The 20,189-nt window shown below is 60.4% G+C and overlaps 8 protein-coding genes across 8 annotated transcripts; 4 read left to right on the forward strand and 4 right to left on the reverse strand.

The window, feature by feature from the left end:
- Window positions 1-1,392: 1,392 nt before the first annotated feature.
- Window positions 1,393-2,739, forward strand: THITE_2114339 (uncharacterized protein). The gene has a single exon (XM_003652612.1). It carries the CDS (start codon window positions 1,878-1,880, stop codon window positions 2,568-2,570), a length of 693 nt encoding a protein of 230 aa, XP_003652660.1. The 5' UTR covers window positions 1,393-1,877; the 3' UTR covers window positions 2,571-2,739.
- Window positions 2,740-2,783: 44 nt separating this feature from the next.
- THITE_2114340 (uncharacterized protein) lies at window positions 2,784-3,690 on the forward strand. Its single transcript, XM_003652613.1, has one exon. The coding sequence runs from the start codon at window positions 3,051-3,053 to the stop codon at window positions 3,606-3,608; it is 558 nt and encodes a 185-aa protein (XP_003652661.1). The 5' UTR covers window positions 2,784-3,050; the 3' UTR covers window positions 3,609-3,690.
- Window positions 3,691-3,880: 190 nt separating this feature from the next.
- Window positions 3,881-6,398, reverse strand: THITE_2128403 (uncharacterized protein; the record flags this gene model as incomplete). The annotated part of the gene is made up of 4 exons (XM_003652614.1): window positions 3,881-5,411; window positions 5,465-5,619; window positions 5,691-6,138; window positions 6,205-6,398. The coding sequence occupies 4 exons, from the start codon at window positions 6,396-6,398 to the stop codon at window positions 3,881-3,883; spliced, it is 2,328 nt and encodes a 775-aa protein (XP_003652662.1).
- Window positions 6,399-7,891: 1,493 nt separating this feature from the next.
- THITE_2114341 (uncharacterized protein) lies at window positions 7,892-9,717 on the forward strand. Its single transcript, XM_003652615.1, has one exon. The coding sequence runs from the start codon at window positions 8,095-8,097 to the stop codon at window positions 9,634-9,636; it is 1,542 nt and encodes a 513-aa protein (XP_003652663.1). The 5' UTR covers window positions 7,892-8,094; the 3' UTR covers window positions 9,637-9,717.
- THITE_2114342 (uncharacterized protein) lies at window positions 9,669-10,957 on the reverse strand. The gene has a single exon (XM_003652616.1). It carries the CDS (start codon window positions 10,809-10,811, stop codon window positions 9,798-9,800), a length of 1,014 nt encoding a protein of 337 aa, XP_003652664.1. The 5' UTR covers window positions 10,812-10,957; the 3' UTR covers window positions 9,669-9,797.
- A 199-nt stretch (window positions 10,958-11,156) lies between these two features.
- On the forward strand, window positions 11,157-13,789 carry THITE_2114346 (uncharacterized protein). The gene is made up of 2 exons (XM_003652617.1): window positions 11,157-11,264; window positions 11,324-13,789. Exon 2 carries the CDS (start codon window positions 11,547-11,549, stop codon window positions 13,776-13,778), a length of 2,232 nt encoding a protein of 743 aa, XP_003652665.1. The 5' UTR covers window positions 11,157-11,264; window positions 11,324-11,546; the 3' UTR covers window positions 13,779-13,789.
- A 1,049-nt stretch (window positions 13,790-14,838) lies between these two features.
- On the reverse strand, window positions 14,839-15,579 carry THITE_152172 (uncharacterized protein; the record flags this gene model as incomplete). The annotated part of the gene is made up of 1 exon (XM_003652618.1): window positions 14,839-15,579. The coding sequence occupies one exon, from the start codon at window positions 15,577-15,579 to the stop codon at window positions 14,839-14,841; it is 741 nt and encodes a 246-aa protein (XP_003652666.1).
- A 566-nt stretch (window positions 15,580-16,145) lies between these two features.
- THITE_2150305 (uncharacterized protein) lies at window positions 16,146-18,895 on the reverse strand (the record flags this gene model as incomplete). Its single annotated transcript, XM_003652619.1, has 3 exons — window positions 16,146-16,426; window positions 16,479-18,691; window positions 18,815-18,895. 3 exons carry the CDS (start codon window positions 18,893-18,895, stop codon window positions 16,414-16,416), a joined length of 2,307 nt encoding a protein of 768 aa, XP_003652667.1. The 3' UTR covers window positions 16,146-16,413.
- Window positions 18,896-20,189: the final 1,294 nt, after the last annotated feature.

Genomic DNA, 20,189 nt, shown 5'->3' on the forward strand with positions numbered 1-20,189 from the left:
AGTCGAATGGCTGTTGCCTCGGCTATGGTGGAGCGAGGCCTCATCCGTTTCACCCCCCTTTTTTTGCAAGTTGACTTCCTGCAGCGCCCAACAGCCCCCTTTGTCGGTTCCATGCAGCGTTGTGCAGCGTTGTTGGTTCCAGCTTCACAAGTTCAGTGCATGGCAATTACCGTAGTTAGCCGCCACGCGTGCTGGCACAGTGCACCCATCCGTAATTGTGTAAGTTGCACCTAGTTGCACCAGAATACCTCTGTCGGCTGCGACCCGTCCACCTTCACTTGAGCATGCTTTCCGGAAATTGAGCCTGTGTGGTTAATGACTGTCCAGCCCTCCAGTAAGAACCCGATTTTGTTCACTGAAGTTACTCCTTAAATTGCCTAGTCACCTTACATCAACACGTACCTGTGACAGCTTCAGGAGTGGCAGCCTTAAGGGACCGGGCATGGCTAACGACGAGTCACACAAACAAGGCTGACAAGTTCGGGCCCGTCCTCCTCGGCAGCTCCATCTCAATCTCGCCGCCGTTGAACCGCGGCTCCAACGACGGCGGCTCCCACGAGGACTGCAACTCTCCTTTACAAGGCTTGGTTGATGGAGGAAACAGGTGCTAGGCGAGCGGGGTCTGACGGAAAGACAGGGGAGGAAACTGGAGAGGAGGCGGAGGATGCGATTGATAGAAGGCAGGAAGGTGTGGGCCTGGAAGCCGTCGAGCATAGGGAGAAGGAAGAGGAAGCGGGCTGGCCAGGGCCATTCAGTGGCTGAGGGCCGAATCTGGGCTCCACGAGTCCGGCGCCCTCGACACTAGGGTCCATTCCAGGCACACCATTCCAGCGGACGCCAGTATTTCACGGGCACGGGATGAACAACGACCGTGTCGACGTGGTCCTTGAGTACCTTATGTATGGCTCGCACTACTGGGCATTGCGAAGGATTACCCCTACCTCTACAGCCAGTCCGTCGTCAAGATCCGGAACGACAAAGCTCTCTTGGAACGACCTGATGGCTGATACGACGACTGAGGTTCACCGAGGCCGCCCAGGGTTGCACCAGGAAGTGAACGCATTGCTGTGTTATTCAGATCTAGTCGGAATGTCCCTAGAAAAAAGTAGGGGAGCCATTCAAAGACTCCCTCGGGATCGTTCAACTCTCTCCCGCAGTGCCACGCCACGAAGCCCATGGCATCTCCAGCACATCTCAGGGCCTTTCCTCCCAGATTCGGAAACTGAGTTACCCGGAATCCGCATGGCGACTGTCCGCTGATGGACTTGTGTAAGGACAGATGGCCTTGGTATCACGTGCAGTACGGAGTAAGTCTTCGTGATGACGTGTACGTGCGATATCTCCGAGTCGCTCGGACATAACTAACAGGGATCAAACAACCTGTTTGCGGCTCATTCATGAAAGTGGAATCCGCTCCTCAGCTGCTGTAGCGCAGGACCTTGCTCACAACGCATGCTGTCTCAACCGGATACACAGTAGTGTACTAGGAAGTGCTCGTCAGCCAATCTACCTGCGGACCATCAGGCAGTAGACCCACCAGGTGGCAGGAGTCCATTTGAGCCTTCATAAGGAGGAGTGAATGGAGCGTGCTGCACGAGTCGACCCTCGTTCGTTCGTTCTTTTCTGGCTTATGGTATTGAGAGCCACGAGAGCTTCGGCTCCGAGGAAAGATCCAGAGGATGAGACCGAGCCAAGGTCCTGTATCCAGCTATTTAGTATTCCGCACCCCGCGCTTATTCCGGGCATGGTGGATTCCTCGTCTCCAATCTTCCACGGCTTATTACCCCGCCCGAACCAGACCTACAACACCCTTCTCATCCGGACTCGACTTAGACTTACATACTCGGTGGCGCATGGCCTCAACCCGAAACCGCATCATGGAAAGCAACAGCGAGACCTGGACCGCCGTAGACGCCTACGCCTTCCCGCACTCGCATCCGGCGTCGCGGCCCAACACCAAGGCGCTCGAGGACGCGCTCGCTGCGTCCTCGGCGGCCGGCCTGCCAGAGATCGCCGTCTCGGCGGCGCAGGGCAAGTTCCTCGCGCTGCACTGCCGGGCGACGGGCGTGACGCACGCGCTCGAGGTCGGCACTCTCGGCGGCTACTCGGCCATCTGGCTGGCCAGCGAGAACCCGCAGCTGCGGCTGACGACGGTGGAGTTCAACGCGCACCACGTCGAGGTGGCGCGGCGCAACATCGCGGCCGCCGGGCTGGCGGACCGCGTCGAGGTGATCCACGGCGCGGGGATCGACGTGCTGCCGCGCCTGCGCGACGAGGTCAAGGCCGGCGCCCGGCCGCCCTTCGGCTTCGTCTTCATCGACGCCGACAAGGAGAACAACTGGAACTACGTCAAGCTGGCCAAGGAGATGGTGCGGCCCAACTCGGTCATCTGCGTCGACAACGTGGTGCGCCAGGGCAAACTGGCCGATCCGAACAACACTGACCCCAGAATCGTGGCGACCCGGAACCTGGTGGAAAGTGCCGGAAAGGAGCCCGGCCTCGATTCGGTCGTGCTCCAGACGGTGGGCAGTAAGGGCTACGACGGTTGGTGGTGGGCCGTGGTCAACTAGATGGTTAGAATTGGTTAGAATTCGTTAGGGATCCAATATTAAGATCATCCAGTTTCCTGCAGACCGGTCACCTGCATAGTGGACCACGTCGGAGCCTTCTTATCTGCGTCCTGGCGATTTCCCATCTCCTTGTCTTAGAACTGCTGTAGGCGTTGCTGCCTGAAGACGACACCATCTTGCTTACAAGCTGCGTCATCGCGCCTAGGCGGCAACTTAGCGAGCTCTTAGGCTCCTACTTTCTGTAATCTCCAACTTTCCATCCCCCCATTTATGCTGGCTCGAGCCCCAGGTCTCTGTCGCTCCAGATCCGAACGCACAGTTGCACACCGATAAGCACAAAGCCGCATCCGAACTGCCGAAAGCTTTTCCTTCCTTAAAATCCGTGAAGGCGACAAACAGCACCCAGATCCCCTGCCCCTTCCCCTTTGCGACCTCCCACCAGCCAACCTCCGCCCTCCGCCAGCCAACAATATCCCTACAATGTCTTCCCCTCCTTCCCCCGCCCAAACTATCCCCACCAACTTCGCCTCACACGCCGAAACCTACCAGGCGGCCTTGCGCAACCTTTTCGCCGGCGACCCGGCCACGACCGAGGCCGACCTCGCGCGGCTCTTCACGCCCGACTTCACGCTCGAGGCGGCCAACAACACCAACAGCAACAACAGCAACAACAACACCAACAACAGCAGCAGCAGCAGCAGCGGTAGCAACGGCAAGAACGACGAGCGGTACGACTTCGCGGGCTTCGTCGCGCACGTGCGCCGGCTGCGCGAATGGACGCGGCAGGGCGCTGTGGAGGTCGCGCTCGAGACGGTGCAGTTCCTGCGCGACGGCGCGCAGCTGGCCGAGCGGCACGTCTCGACGACGACGATGACCAAGACGACGGCCGGGACGACGACGTCGTCGTCGTCCCGCGGGGCGGCCGACGAGGAGGAGGAGGTGGTGGTGGTGCTGCGGGCGGAGACGTTCCAGTTTGCCGAGGTGGCGGAGGACGGGAGGGTTAAGTGGATTCGGGAGGTGGTGGTGCGCAGGGAGTAGCCACCTAGACTTTGATGGGATACCTGACTGAATAGATGGTTTGATTTGAAGGGAACGGTTGTGGCAGGCTGGTTGAGGTGGCTCTTTTTTTGGTCCTGCTGATTAGGTAGGTATGGAAGGGAAGAATTTGGGGCCTCCTAAGGTCGGCGGTGGTCTAAATACAAATGGAGAGAAAGGTAAAAATGATACTAGATGCAGACAGGTCAGAAAACGACTCAAGACCTGGAATGCACTCAAGCCCCTTGGCTTATAGACAAAAAAGAAAACAGTGGCTAAATAGTATGGATCGAGATGGCTCCCAACCCAATCATATCTACCGAAACGTCCGGGCCCTGCGCGTGAATGGCCAGCTCAGTCTCGAGGAAAAAGTCGTCCCCCTGGGTGGTCCCAGCCTCACCGGCAGCAAGCACAGGGAGGTCGAACGGGCCCTGAGAGAACCACCCTCCGGTATTGGAGATGGGCGAGTGGTCGACGACAACTTGGCCGCCGAGAGTGATCGTGAAGCCGAAGGTCCTGGCGGCGGCGGCCAGGAAGTCCAGCTGGTACTGAACCCCAGGGCACATGCGGACGGTCTGAGAGATGACGGCCTCAGTGCTCCAATCCATGAATATGACGAGGTAGCTCGGCGGGGGATTTCCCGAGATAGTCGGCAAAGGAACCGACCCGGAGACGGCTTCTGCCAGCTCGGCGCCGACGGTGGTCCAGTACGCGGTGCCGTTGCTGAAATCGCCGTTGCGCACCGCGTCGACGGGGTAGCATTGGTCAGGGTGGGCCGGCGGCGTGAAGCACGCGCCCTCGTAGCAGTAGCCGCTGGCGCAGACGTTGCCGCAGCCGCCGCAGTTGCGCGGGTGCGTCATGAAGTCCAGGCACAGCGAGCCGCACTGGTCCGGTGTCGGCGGCGCCGGGTTGCACACGCAGTTTCCGTCCTGGCAGTGCGCCTTGGGCCCGCAGTTGCGCCCGCAGCCGCCGCAGTTGCCGCTGTCGTTGGCCCCGGGCCCGCGCACTTTCTGGCAGATGCCGCCTGGTGTGCACACGGCCGAGTTCCCGTCGGCGCAGTTGCACGAGCACTCGGCCTTGCTGCCGGACTGGAAGTGCGACTGCGCCGTCTCGCCCGTCACGGCCCAGTAGTATAAGTCGGCCGCGGCTTCGCAGCCAGGGCGCAGGAAGAAGTTGTACCAGTGGTCGTACTTGCTGGCGCACGTGTCGAGCATGCACGAGTGGAACTTGTCGTTGCAGTCCTCGAACCACTCGCTGCAGGTGTCGTAGCACGTGTCGTGGGAGTTGCAGCAGCCCCCAAAGTCCAGGTTCGGAATGAGCGAGCTATACCACTCGCCGTCCGGCCCGCAACCGTTCGGGGGGCTGGGAGACACGCCGTTAGAGGCCGCATACACGGTACCGTACGGGAAACCGGGGCAGCGCGGCGCGACCCCGTCCTGGGAGTGGTCTCTCTTGAACAAGGCCCGCCGCGACGAGCGCCGCTTGGACACCGTGGCGTTCAGGCTGAACGGGGTCGCCAGCCGCGTGGGAAGCAGCACCATGGTGTTCAGCGGCGTCGTGTTGTTGGCCGGAGGGGTGCCAGGCGTGGCGATGGTGCTGCTGTTCGTTGCTGTCCACACATAGCTGGTCGACCCGTACTCGACGATCAAGGAGCCCTTGCAGGAAACACCGAACACGGTCGTGCACCTGCCGTCTTGCACCTGGCCGTTCGTCGACGAGGACACCAGGGTAACTTCGCCGGAAGTAACGTCCAGGGCAACGTAGAGGGCCGAGTCCGTACCGTCATGAACGACAAGGTCGAAGAGCCTATAGCAGCGTTAGGATGGAAAGCGGGAAATGGGAGGCGTTGATTGGCATACCCAGGAGCGGCATCTTGCGCGACTTGGAACTCAAAGGTTGGGGGGTTCCAGTTGGCCATGAGGGCTTCCGCCGCAGCCTCGTCGGCCGGAGGGTCCACGGGGCCCAAGCCGCTGTCTCTCTTGAACATGTATCCGGCGCTGGGGGCAAGGAGATACTACATGTGACCGGCTACTCAGTTACCCAAGTTCTTGCATCTCGACGCAAAGGAGAGCCCGTTTAACTTACAAAGGAGTCGCCCGTCGGAGTGGCGTCGAGGAGACAGGTCGTGCTCGGGGTAGGATAGGTGATGTCGATCGTCGGGTCTGGTGCGGACGTGAAGACGGGCAGCGTGTACTCGCTGTACGTGTAGGTCGCCGTCCAGCTGTCGTCGCTGGGGAACACGACCGACGAGGAGGCTAGGGGCGGGCTCTCATAGTCGACCTCGGTCACGGTGGTGGCAACCGTGGTGGTGGATGTGACGACGGGAGTCGCGGCGGTCACGGTCGCGCCCGTGACGCCGAAGCACGAGCAAGCGCTGCTGTACCGCGAAGCCACGGAGCAAGCGCTGGCGTACGCAGGGATTGTGTTCGCGGGGGACGCTGACTGCGCAGTCACTTGGCGTCTCTCCACCTGCACAAGCTCCGACGTCACCGTCACGGTGGCCGCCGCGAGGTCCTCGGTCACCCAGACCGTTCTACCACGGTCAGCAATCAGATTGGCCCTCCTCCTCATTAACCGGCGGCGGCCTCGGATGACCTACGAGGCAGACGGAGTGGCGGTGACCTCAAGAAAGGAGCTGCAGTCGGCAACGCGGGATGCGCTGGGCACGAGGGTCGTGTCGAAGCGCACGGCACGGGCGCAGCTGTCGGCAATGCAACCGCCGCGGCTGCACACGGCTGAGGCCCGGCCGGCCAGGGCGGCGGCTCCGAGAAGAGATAGCAGTGTCGTCGCCATGGCCGTTGGCGGCGCCGTTGCGCAATTCTTGTGCTCGCGGCTGAGAAGAGAGCAGGCAGGTCCTGACTCCGAATCCCGACCTCCCGTCTTCGGTCGAGGCCATGCTTTGTTTATAAGCAATACCCAATTCCACACTCGGGCTCTGTAACATCCCTCTCATTGCCCGCTTCTCTCTCCCGCTGGGAGCGTTCTGGCCGGGCCTCACTTACAAAGTACAAGACGCAAATAGTGTTGAAGACTATGGGAGACAGCTCGCTCCATCGGGCTAGACCGCAGCCTAGCCGCCCCCAAAGCGGAGCTTCAGCTGGCGCTTGTGCTTCAGCTCCCCTCTATCTCGACTGCCTAATTTGGTGCTGCAAGGGTCATTGTTGAGTTTCTCCAGCGGAAGCTCAATAGTATTCGTTCAAGGGCGAATAATAAGCCTTGGTCCGGCTCGCATCTCCGCGGGGAACGGGACCTTGAAGTGCGAGGCCGAGAGTTGCGGACTGGGCGGCAAAGTGGAAGACAGTGTCTACTCCGTGACCCGTGATATCCACCCGGTGATGAAAATATTTCGGTCGCAATGCCAAAGAGTTAACGAATCAAATCAAATAGAAGATGCTGGGTAGGATTCAAGTTCGACTGATCAGACACCGATGGACCAGGTGAAGCGCCTAGGGTATTATTGGGGTATTCAGGTAGTTAACAGGACTCGGTTTTCCCTCAAGAAGGCAGCAATCCTCCCCCTCGGATCAGGATCTCGAATTTGCCTGGTCAAGCTTCCTGTGCCTCATGCCTTCCTCGTCCCACTCCATCCACGCTCCGTTGCTATCCTTCTGAGAGGGCTAGTTTTGCTGTACTCCGTATATGTGGCTAGCGTAATCACTCTTCCGGTCCGACTTGCGCTTATTAGCGAATTGGTCGACGACGGAATCACTTGGCCCGATCCCGATCGGAGTCTGAACTCCCCCGGAACTTAGGTACTCGCTTTCTGTCCGCCTACCCGTAGGACTGCGCTGTGAGACTCAATCCACCGCGATCACCGGAGGAAGCAAAATTCAAACCTCGCATTGCATTCCCAAAATTGGAATCCATAGCTGTGCCCAACCAGGCTTCCGAGAGGATGGCCAACAATGGCGACGTCCTATTTCGGTTCCCTTGACCAATGCTGCCACTTCTGATCGCAAAGCAGTTAAGAGAGGTTGAGGTGCATCCTGAGACGGGCTATTTGGCAAGGTCCCGACAGCTCAAATACGTCCAAGCAGTCACTCCTTCGCCTGCTTTCCATGCAACTTGATGCGGCGTCGGCTGTCACCGTTCTTACTTTTTTTTTTTTTTTTTTTTTTTTTTTTTTTTTTTTTTTTTTTTTTTTTTTTTTTTTTTTTTCTCTCCTCCAGGCACGCGGTCGTGTCTTGAATTGCAGGCTTTTGTGGCCTGCGGAGTCCCCCGTAGTTGACTACTGAATTTGGGCTGCAGCCAAGAACTGTCGGTATGTTGAAAGCTTTCGTGGTTATGCAACTAGCCGAGGTGCCTAGGTTGGCTCACCCTGGTTGGGCGCGCTGTGCTGTTTCTCGAGCAACTAACTTCGCCGCCCCGCCAGTGTCAACAACTGCACTTACCAAACTCGAAAGCCTGCCACCTCGCGCGCCGACGCGAACCTGACAGCCCGCACGCGACCACACCAAGTCCCACATCGCCAGCGCGGCAGCTGGTCAAGATGTCGTACAACCCACGGATGTCCATCCTGCCGGCCGCGCAGCAGCAGTCGCGGTCGCGCAAGAAAGAGGAGGAGGCGGCCTACGCCAACATGCGCCTCCCCGACCGCGAAATCGTCGGCTGCATCAACGAGATGGGCATCCCGTTCACGGTCGCCGACCTCCAGAAGCCGAACCCGATGCAAGTGCAGATGATCTTCGAGTGGTTTGGCGAGCTGCTCATGAACAAGACGCGGCAGACCGTGGACCCGGCCATGCGCGCGGCCGCCGAGGACATCTGCGGCGACTTTGGCGACGCGCTGATGCCGCCCGACACGCGCAACTTGATGGGCTTCTTCGCGTCGCTGCAGCGCCTGATGTTCGATTGCGGCGTCCACGACTTCGGCTTTTCAGACCTGTACAAGCCGACCCACGACCGCCTCGTCAAGATCTTCAGCTACGTCATCAACTTTGTGCGCTTCCGCGAGAGCCAGACGGGCGTCATCGACGAGCACTGCAACCGGGCCGAGGGTACCAAGGCTCGCATCGAGCAGCTGTACGCCGAGAACCAGAACATGGAGGCCCAGCTGGACGACATGCGCGCCAACCGGAGGCAGATGGAAGCGCTGGTGGCCGAGAAGACGCGGCGCAACGAGGAGCTCAAGAAGAGACTGCTGGAGCTGCGGCGCAACCAGGAGAAGGTGGCGGCGCGGCTGGAGAATGCCAAGACGAAGAAGGGAGAGCTCGCCGCCGAGCTGGAGGAGAAGACAGCAGCCAAGATTGCGCTCCAGAAGGAGAGCGCCAAGCTGCGGCCGTACACCCTGCAAAGCCCCTCAGCCCTCCAAGCGAGCCTCACGGAGCTGAGCAACACGCTAAACAACAACAAAGCGCAGATCGACTCGCTCGACCGCCGGGCACGGGCACTGCAGACATCCAGCGACTCCTTCGCCGTGGTGTGCAGCGACGTGGCGTCGTGCATCAAGCTGCTCGAGGAGATTGCCGTCGAGCTGGCCAAGGAGGAGGAGGACAACGCTAAGAACGCGAAGCAGCGGGACGCGCTTACGGAGCGGGGGGCCAACGTGCGAGAGGTGGAGCGGACCGAGGCTCTGCTCCAGCGGCAGCTGGCCAAGTGGACGGAGCGGACCGAGACGTTGCGGGCGCAGAGCCAGGAGAAGGCGCAGCGGGCCAGGGAGAAGATGGAGGAGCTGCGGGCGGTGCACAAGACCTTGACCGAGGAGCGGTCCGAGAAGGGCAAAGATATCGAGCGGAGACGGGTCAGGATAGAGCAGATTGAGAAGAAGGTATGCGCCCTACCCGGGGAGGTGCATCGGAAACCCGCTGACATGCGATTTAGATGTTGGATCTCAAGGAGAACATCGAGAATGAGGTGCACGCCGCACATGACGAGTACCTCAAGCTGGAGGCCCACATCAAGCTCTACATCACTGAAATGGAGCAGGCCATCTGAACCAGCGGGCTCAGAGATCATGTCGTTATGCGGACGGATGGGTACGGTACGGCTGGCGGCTATTTGCGTTCTCAAGGACTGGAATCGATACCCATAGGGCGGGATGGGACGGCGCTGGCGTTGGAAAGGGAAATTTGTTCGCATAGGCTGTATAGGGCGTACTCACACAGACATCACGAGGAACAGCATTGATACATCCACCCTGGGCGAGTCGAGCACATTCCCCTATCCCCGACCACTCACGGCTTTCCTCGCTGCTCAACCCTCCGTTGTTCCAGCTTGACACCACTGCCGCTCGCGGAACCGAAACCAGCGCCCTAGGACGCGTCCCACATCTACCGTCTTCCCCGCCCAGCCAGTCCCCTGCAAGCCGCCGCCAGCCCTCCTCGCGCTCCCGCTCAATACCGGGACCCTCTCCTCCAGCAGCGCCTCCTTCGTCAACAAGGCCCCTCCTTGCTCCAGCCCCACGGGTGGTCGTTGTTGCTGCCGCTGCTGCTGCTGCTCGACAACGACAACTCCCAACCTGGCCCGGCGCCCCGCCTCGACCAGCGCCGCCGCGCTCGCACCCAGCCCCTGCACGCTCCACTCGCTCGTGCCGCGGTGCAGCGCGAGGAAGCCGTACACCACCAGGAGCGGGGGGCCGGTTTTGCTGCTGCTGCTGCTGCTGCTGCTGCTATCTATTTCTCGCCCCCCCTTTCTGGAACGGCCGCGGTCACCGTCCCCACGGCCACTCCTCACCGGTGCCGGTGGAATCCTAGCTCGACCCGGTAGCGGCGGCCCCTCCACGGGCACGGAAAAGACGGACAGAAACGCGCGCAGGTGGGTGACGGTGGGTATGAAGACGGTGCGGATGTGCCGTGTCACGGCGAGCTGGGCGAGCGGGGCGGTGAGCAGCGGGTGCGGTTTACCACCGTGGCGGATTTCCCGGGACGGAGGGGAGGTCTGCTCGGCGCGGTTGGGGTGAGGCGGCGTTGCTGGTTGGGTGGCGTGTCTGAGACCGGAATCCAGACCGGGATCCGGATGGGGATTAGATGGGTGCGACGGATCTACAGTGGCTTGCTGCGGGGTGGCGTCAGGTTCCGCGTCTGCGGGGCGGGGTGGCGTCTGCTGCTGCTCTCTGAGATCCTGTGTGAGGGTGGACAGAAACTCGGCGCGGTCGCCGCAGATGATGAGCGTGGTTGGGTAGGTGCACCGGTCGATGACGAACTGCAGGAGCTCAGACGGCAGCGCAGGCGAAAGAAAGAGCGGCGGCGTGTGAGTTAGGGTGTCCATGGAGGAGGGAGTGTACAGATATCTCAGTACTTAAGAACGGTTAGGCTCTGCGGTTAAGTTTTGAGTCTACAACAACAGAGACTCAATGTCCCGGATGCGTTGTGAAACACACGAGCTCTTGCCAGGAACTGATAAGTGACTAATCGATATGCACCTCGAGGCAGTTGCCGATCAATCAGGTCGGCGGGCCTGGCGGACCGACCCGCTCGCACCTGGGCTGCCAAGTCCGAACCATGAAAGGGCTTAACTGCATAATTACCCCGCCAAATGTGGTTAGGTGCATACCTAGCGTCCTTGCTTGGCTTCTGGGTAATCGCAGATCACGTCACCGGCCCAAGCCGCTGTCAACCGCCCTTTTTGTGCGACGCACCGAGTGGTTGTGGGCTCCGACGGCGCAACAACGCACGCCCGCCATGGAGTCCATCGCACGCATATCGACGCTCCTCGAGAACGGTAGGTTGCCCGAGCCTCCCAACAGCCCCTGCGGATGCTGATGTGTCTGTCTTCTGCAGCCCGGGAGCTCACCCTCGACGCGGCCTCGGCTGCCCGAAGCTCACGCGGTTCGTCCCGACCCCTCGACCGGACGCAGGTCAAGAAGCTGCTGGACAGCCGCAGTGAGCGGGATGTGCTCGACGGGTTGCGGCGTGTCGTCTCGGTTTGTACTCGGCCCGCCGTCCGCCGTCTGTCGTCCTTCGTCCCCAATCCGCGATCGGCTAACGGCTGCATGTCCAGATGATGTACCGCGGCCAAAAGACGCTGCCGCTGTTCTCGTCCGTGGTCAAGAACGTCGCCTCGCCCAACCTAGAAATCAAGAAGCTCGTGTACATCTATCTCATCCACCATGCCGAGCAGGAACCGGATCTCGCCCTCCTGTCCATCAACACGATCCAGAAGTCGCTGTCGGACACGAACCCGCAGGTGCGCGCGCTGGCGCTGCGCACCATGTCGGGCATCCGGGTGCCGGTTATCAGTCAGATCGTGTCGCTCGCCATTCGAAAGGGCGCCGGCGACATGAGCCCATACGTCAGACGCGCCGCGGCCTTGGCCATTCCCAAGTGCTACCGCCTCGATCCCTCGCAGCTGCCCCAGTTGCTGGAATATCTTTCGACTCTCCTCGGCGACAAGCAATACTACGTGGCTGGCGCTGCCGTGACTGCGTTCATGGCGATATGCCCGGAGAGGGTTGATCTGATCCACAAGCACTACCGGAGCCTCGTCAGGATGATCGTCGATATGGACGAGTGGAGCCAGCTGTCGACCCTGCGGCTGATGACCATCTACGCCAGGAAATGCTTTCCCAGGAGGACAAAGTCGGTTAGAGGCAAGGAGAGAACGGCAGAGCTGCATGACTTCTATGGCGAAAGTCCTGATGCGAACTCCGAGAGTGAGCAGGTCGTGGTGCTCGATCCAGATCTGGAGCTGCTTCTCAACAGCATCAAGCCCCTCTTACAGTCTCGCAACTCGGGCGTGGTCGTCGCAGTTGCGCGGTGCTACTCCGCCATCGGCACGCCTGCCTACACAAAGGCAGCAATCGGGCCGCTGGTTGCCCTCCTCCGCGGCGCCCAGGACATCCAACAGATCGCACTCTTCAACATCGTCTCCATTTGTCTGAGCTGCCCAGCCGACTTTGTCAAGTACGCCACTCACTTCCTCGTCCGAGCAACCGACACGCAGCCAGTGTGGGAGCTCAAATTGGAGGTCCTCACCCTTATCTTCCCCCACGCTCCGCCCCATGTGAAAAGCCTCATCCTCAACGAGCTGGAGCATTTCAGCCGAGGCTCCGACAAGGCTCTCGTCAGGGAGGCCGTGAGAGCCATTGGCAGATGCGCACAAACCGACGCGGCCACCGCGCCGAGATGCTTGCGACTGCTCCTGGGCCAGATCACAAGCCTCGACGGCACGCTAGCAGCCGAGAGCTTGACCGTCATCCGCCATCTCATCCAGCAAGACCCGACGGCGCATATTGCCACCGTTATCCGCCTTGCTAAGAACCTCGACTCGGCCACCGACCCGCAAGCTCGCGCCACCATCATCTGGCTCGTCGGCGAGTTCTCGGGCCTCAACGGCGAGGACAACATCGCCGCCGACGTCCTGCGCATCCTCCTCAAGGACTTCGCCTCGGAGTCCGAGATCGCCAAACGCCAGATCGTACTGCTCGGCGCCAAAGTCTACCTGCACCACCTCAACCGCCAAATCGCGCAGTCCCCATCCCGCTCCCAATCCCCGTCGACTGACGAAGACCCTACCAGCTCCTTTCCACCCCCCGGCCCCAAACCCCTCGACGAAGACGACCACCCGGCCGCCAAGCTCTGGCGCTACCTGCTCCTCCTCGTCCGCTACGACACCTCGTACGACCTGCGCGACCGCACGCGCCTGTACAAGGCGCTGCTCCAGGTGCCGCAGCTCGCCACGCTGATGCTGCTCGCGCCGAAGCCGGCGCCGCAGGCTCCGAGCCCGTCCGAGGCGCGCCGCGGGTACACCCTCGGCTCGGCCGCGCTGGTGCTGGCCGCCGCCGGCGGCGGCGTGCACGGCCTGAGGGGGTACGAGGACCTGCCGCCGTGGGTTGAGGCGGGCCGCGAGCCCGACCCGAGGCTGCGCGGAAGCGACGATGGCGGCGGGAGGTACGGCGAGAAGAGGGTCGTGCCGGCTGCCGAGGCGCTGGATGCTGCTGCTGCGGCTGCTGCTGCGAGTGGTGGCGGTGCACGGGCGTCGCCTGCCTCGCTGGGTGGGCAGCCGGTGAGGGTTGGAGGGAAGGCGGCGAACGGACTGGGCGATAAGACGTTGGATGATTGGTTGGCGGAGGACGAAGAGGAGGAGGAGGAGAGTGAGGAGGAAGAGGAGGGGGAAGAGGAGGGGGATGAGGAGGACGACGAGGAGGAAGAAGAGGAAGAAGAGGAAGAAGATGACGAAGAGGAGGAGAGCGAAGAGGATTCGGAAGGGGATGCAAGGCTCATGCGGCCACGATGAGAGGGATCAGTCGCCTGATTTCTATTTAAGCAAATAGAAGCGACCTGTCGTCCCACTCTGTTGAGTACGCCCGCCCATGGTCTCGCTTTTGTGATGTTTGGCAGCCCGCGAGGACGTTGATGGTATTAGGGGGTCTGCATTCCGTCCCTCAATCCCAGTAGCCGCAACCAGCAGGCGTTGGGAGGATGGATGGGATGCCGAATTTGAGTGAGGACGGGCTTCGTAATTCGAGCTCATGCTCAAAAACGATCACCCGCCATGACCAATCTGAGAATTCCGAGCCGCAGGCCTTCAGATTCCTGTTCAAGATGAGCTGCTTAACTAGGACTGGGCGCCCGCCAGAACCGCAATGATGTTCGGAGTGTGAGAATTAGTTGTATCACTGCGACGATGGACAGCAAGAGATGTTCGTGTGTTCTCAGCGTGGAAAATATGCCGGTGACCTGGGAGTATCAAGTCTCCCAGATACCTAGAATTGCTGATCAAGTCCCTGGGAAGCGATATTCACCTTGATTAGTCTAAAGCGGGATTGATAATTCGTAAAATAGTGAAAAAGCGGCACCCGGATGGCGTCCTCTTCGAGGGAGTATGGCGAGCCTTGAAAGAGGTCACCGCATTTTTTCGAGGTCTTCTTGAGGCGCTCGTCGACAATGGGCGGCCTGGACGCTCATTCCTCATTCTCCACAAGGTCAATCGATTGCTTTGGTCCATACCGAGTACTTTGCTGCCCATCTAAGCAGTCTTGCTCGGTAGGGCGCCGAGGGTACGGAAGACTGAATCGGCTTACTGACATCGGCAAATGCAAATCCAGGGTGGGGGAGGGGGGGGGGGGGGGGGGGCACAGCGAAACTGTTGTTTAAAGATGACTTCTTATATCAAGGCAGTTCTACCTCAAACAGACAAAGGAAAGGGGTATCACAAACCTGTAGTGAATTAGAATAAATGGCGCTAGTGCGGTAAGTAAGCGGTGAGGCGGTACAAGCACGCAGGGCCTGCTCACCGTTGCCACACGCCTCAAGTCGAGGCTCTTTACAGGAAAGACACTTACAGAAGCAAAAACTTACGCTTTGCCCTGCCTTCCGGAAGCCTCATCCGAGCCTAGTGCTCGGGACATGTAACTCGGCCTCTCACGCGGCCGAGACGTGAACTTACCGTTCCTCCGCGCAGCAGAGCCGGCGGCACGATTGACACCGGCGCCGGCACTAACGAAAGACCAGCTACTCCTCGACGACGAGACCGACGACGACAGACTCGGCGCCGAAACGCTGCTCCCGTCATCATCGCCAAGCCGCTCAAACTCCTCCTCCTCCTTCCCCGCAACCTGCTTCCCACCCCGCGCGCTCTTCATCCGCCGCAGCTCTGACTTGCTGTCGTTAGAGCCCGAAGACTCACCACCCGACCGCGACCGCGACCGCGACCTCGACCGCGACCCCGACCTTGACCCAGCCACCGAGCTGCTGCCCGACACGCTCGCCGCACTCGACGACGGCCAGCTCGTCGACACCGCCCAGCCGCCGTCGTCACCACTACTACCCTCACTTCCACTTCCACCGGTACCCGCCGCCGCCCCACCACCACCACCACCCACAACCTCCACCCGCCGCTCCAGCACCGGGTAGTACGGATACGCCCGGCCGGTGCGGAGCGCCCGGCCGCTGGCGGGGTCGCGCACCTGTATGATCTCGACCTCGACCGTCATGCCCAGCTCGCCGGCGGCGACCGGCCTGTTGTATGGCGGCACCGGGGGCTTGGGGGTCATGAGGAGGCTGGAGAGGGCGAGGGCCGTTGTTGGGAGGGGCATGGCTGGTTGGGTTGGCTGGCTGGTGGCTGGAGGCCCTTGGTTGGGTGATTAGGAGGTGAATCGTGGGAGGTTGAGGTGGCGGTGGTGGTTGGTGATGGTGGTGGCGTGTCCGGTCCTGGGAAGAAGTGTCAGTGTCAGCGTCAGTGCGCCACGTATTTACTGCGGCGCGATGAGCCCAGGTGAGATCGCTGTGTGTGAGTAACTGTGGGTGTGGTTAGAGAAATGGCGGAGGAGTGAGTTGACAAGACGAGGCGCCGTTGTTCGGTAGGGACGGAGACATGATACTTTAAATGGGGTGGCGGGGGACGCTGCTGGCCGTATTTGTGCTTGTTCTTGCTTTGTCGCTGGACTGTGTTGTATCGGTGACAGGTCTGAAGATAGAGCTGAGGAGAGTGGTTGTTTAGCATCAATCCAGACAGCCACAGCTGAGGGTGAACAAAGAACTGTTTTCCCCCTTACCTGAGTCCCCGAACAACTCCAGCATAAGCCTTGTAGGACGGCAGGATTATTATACTCGGCAAGAGGCAAGTCAGACCGATTGATGCAACGAGACGAATGACCACATTCAGACACACAACACTTTCAAGTAACTCCTTTGATGAAGCATACACGCAGTGATATCAACAAGAATGATGCCCCCGTCCTGTAAAACCGAGAGATCGCAGCAAGGGAAGCAACCTGCAAGACTCCAGAGCCTGTCCCAAGAATGCTTGTCTAGTGCTGCCATGCAAATGACGCCAAAAAACGCCATGCTGAGACCGAAAATGCAATGGATCCATCGTAAACTCGTGATACCACGCACTGGAATTAGACGCTGCCGAGGAAAGACCATGATCACCAGCGGCGACTGTGAACAGTTAGCGGACACGAAGCGATCAGTCTCGGCAAGATGTACTGACCCGAAAGCTGCCGCCACCTTGACGCGCTTGATGGGTTTCTTAGGGACCGGTTTTGGCGCTGGCTCAGGCTCTGAGTCGCTGGACACCTCGACGAGACCCAGCAGCTGTGCCTCGAGCAACGTCAGAGGCGACTCGCTACGGTCGCGGTCACTCCTGGAATGGGACGAGGCACGGTTGCCAGCACGGCTGCGAGCACGGCCGCGAGCAGGGCTGCGGGAATGGCTCCGGGCACGGCCGCGCGCAGGGCTGCGGGAACGACTCCGAACACGGCCGCGCGCAGGGCTGCGGGAACGACTCCGAACACGGCCGCGAGCAGGGCTGCGGGAACGGCTCCGGGCACGGCTCCTGGCACGGCTGCGGCCGTGGCTGGGGCTCCCGGTGCGGCTCCGGCTCCGTGTTGGTGACCTGCGGCGTCGCTGCGGCCGGTCGGACGCCCAGCGATCTCGATCACCGTCGCGATGCCGTGGTGTCGCCTTCTCGAGAGACTGCCCGCTGTGGTAGCCACTATCATGCCGTCTATCAGTATGGGCCGGTCTCTCTTCCCGCGCAGGGGATGATCCGGCGGCATTCCGCGCAGCAGAATACCGGCGAGTGCTCGAAACCCTCATAGTGCTCTCTCCTGCCTGCGGTGACCACGGATCGGCGCCGAGATCGAACTTCGGGGACGGGCTTCGCCGAGGGGGAGAATCTGGCCGATGGTAATTGTCACGTGGCATTTCCCTCCGAGGCTCAAACCGTCGAGTTCGTTTCGGATCTCTGTCGTTCTCGTCGTGCTCAGAACTGGTGTCGAGGGACCGCTTCCGGGGACGGCGGGACTCTCTATCTTCTCTGTCATAGTGATCCCGGCCAACGTCGCGAGGACGGTGAGATCGCTGAAAGTCATGCTCGGCGTGACCATTCCGGCCGTTTCTTTCGTCTTCAACTGCAGTGACACCGGGCAAGCTCTCCTTTAAGCCAGGCCCAGGCCTGGCGATTCGATACCGAGGGGGCATCCTGATGGCTGAGGAGCAAGGGGGCGGATCTGAAGGCTCATAGACCGGATACTCATGGGCGCACTCGGGGAAGCGGCGTAGCACCATCCCGGGATAGTGTTTGAAGGCCGGGTCGTGCTGGAGAGTACCCCAAGACGGATGATCCCGGATAGACCGCGCGAACTCCTCTTTGCTGTCCTCACGGAAGAACTCAGATTTCACACAAGTTGCATTGTACGCTGGGGGGATTGTCGGGTCGTCGTTGTACTGGGGGGGAAGAGGAATGCCAACGGGATCGGCAGGCTTTGTCTTGACCTCCGGGAACACGCGGCGCAGGTCCTCTTCCGAGGTGAAATCCCACTCGCCATCGCCATTGTCTTCTCCCTCATCTGCCGGTTCCCGATTCTTGGGGGCCTTTGTTGGCTGGTTTTCCCGGCTTGGCCGGTGTTCCTGCCGATCATTGCGAACGCCGTTCTTGCCATGTCGCTCATGTCCAGGGCGGTTCTTCTCACGATTGTTATGGGAGCGTCTCGACCCTTGGTTTTTCGGGTGTCGGCCGCGATGGGTACCCAGTGGGGTTTGATTTGCCGATAGGGACGACGAGGGAGGTGGGTTATTTTGCGACTTGGGCCACGGTGACGGAGGAAAGCCTGGGACCGGCGTGCCGTATGGCGGTGGGTGTTGCGGAGGGTATTGGTAACTGCCAGGCGGGGGAGGAGGCGGTGCTGGGTAAGGAGGTGGGAACGGAGTTGATCCAGGCGGCGATGGCCCATACTGCTGCGGTGGGTAGGTGCCTGGAGCATACGAAAGTGGCGGCGGAACCGGAGGCGGGACCGGAGAGGGGGAAGCACCAGGGGGGTAGTAGCTTGCGGGCGGTGGATATGATGCAGGGTACTGAGGCTGGCCATAGGGAAGTTGCTGCCCATACTGGGGCGGCGGAGGTGGCACGGCTGAGTAATGACCATGATGCGCTGGCGGAGGAGGCGGAGGGTAACTGCCAGCATACGGATTTGGCGGAAATCCGGGCTGCGAATAGCCCTGGGATGGAGGTGGTGGTGGCTGCACACCAGAAGAAAACGCCGTCGGTGGCGGCGTCGGCGGCAGTTGTTGTTGGTCATAATGTCTCGGTGGTGGTGGAGGAGGAGGAGGATGATGAGGAGCCGGCGGGGGGTACCGTGTGATGATAGGGCCTTTCTTCTCCTTCGAGGCGGCACCTCGCTCGGAGTTGCCGTTTCTATGGTGCTGAGATTGATGTCGTTGGAGGCCCCTGAGTTGTATAAGTGGGGGTTTCGAAGCGAGAATTGATGGCGGGGGACAACTGAAGACTTACGCAGGCACAGCCCTAGTAGGCTCCGGACAACCAACCACCCAATGCCCTTTGGCGCCGCAATTGTAACAGAGCGGCTCTTGCTCAGCAGGAGCCTGACCAGGAGCTGTGTTCGCCATGACGGGCTGACGAGGCGGAGCAGGTGTTGAGCTCCGGTGCAGCTGTTGAAACGGAAGAGCGTTAAAAACGAAAAGAGAAAAGGAAAAAAAGGAAGATCAACGGGAAGCCAACAAACACTTAGCAAGGAAGCCCAAGCGATAGTATCACGATCCAGGTGCAGAATGGTTCTGTGAGAGGTACTCCGTAGACTGTACTTGCGATCGAATTCGAGCGAGCGGAGGAGGAAGAGTTGAAAGAAGAGGTGATCTTAAGTTGGGCCGAAAACGAGGCTGGCCCGACCTCGAGTTCCTGAAGTGAATGGTCCAGTTCAATCTGAATAGACCGCTGACAATAGGAAGTCCGCCGGGCCGTGTTGCACGAGTGCGAGTGCGTAGTTGACAATGGCTATTGCAATGCACACAATGCACACTCCAATGCACAATGCCCTTGCGAGGTGGCCGGATGGGGGGGCCGCGCCGAACAATTGGCAAGGCGCGCGACCCCAAACGGCCCCAAACGGCGACGGCTCACGGCGACAATCTGGCGACTCTGAATTCCTCCACCTTTGGGCCAGTGGGCAAACGCTGTCCCCCTGCCACATGAGCCCCGAGATGCAGTCCAGAGCGCTCTCTCAGCCTTGCGCAGGCGCGTTGGGTGGATCCGACGGAGGTGGTGTTGCGGCTGCCAGCTCGGGGCCGGCTGATCATTTCTTGGGTTGCCAAAATTCAGAGGTTTGGCTGTCCGGCCGTCGCCGCCTGCGCGGGGCTGACAGCCTGGCTCGCTCGCCCGGTCACGTGAGGGACCCCGTACCTCTAAGTGCAGCATAGTATCGACGTCTCAACAGCCGCGATGTGAGGGCCTCCCTCGGGAACATGCATTCCGTACTCAATGAAGCCTCAAGTGCCCAAGTTGGGGCTCATGATGCTGCAGTCACAACATGGCATCGAGGGACCAGCAAGCAGCCCGTCCCTGGACGGCCAAAAACAAGAAACCGGGACACCCTCAGGGGCCCTAAACTCAGCACAACTGACAGCCCACGGAGTGGGAGTTGTAGAACTTAGAATCGATTCAAGGAATCCATGTTATGTCTATTTCCCCATGATGAGGCGAGGCTTCATGAAGGAGGCGTGAAACACAACGCCAGCAGGATGGATATGCCAAGATGATAGGTGAGAGCGTTGCAGCCGAGACAGAGACGAAGACCCCTTCGTACAGCTGCGAATGGCTCGCAATATGAGCCCTCATCTGCATGCCGGCCAAAGCCACAGCGTCTCGGACAAGGCCAAGAGCAAAGTGCAAGGCAAGACAGAACTG

Source organism: Thermothielavioides terrestris, chromosome 2, assembly GCF_000226115.1.
Source record: "Thermothielavioides terrestris NRRL 8126 chromosome 2, complete sequence".
Classification (NCBI taxonomy): Eukaryota; Fungi; Ascomycota; class Sordariomycetes; order Sordariales; family Chaetomiaceae; genus Thermothielavioides; species Thermothielavioides terrestris.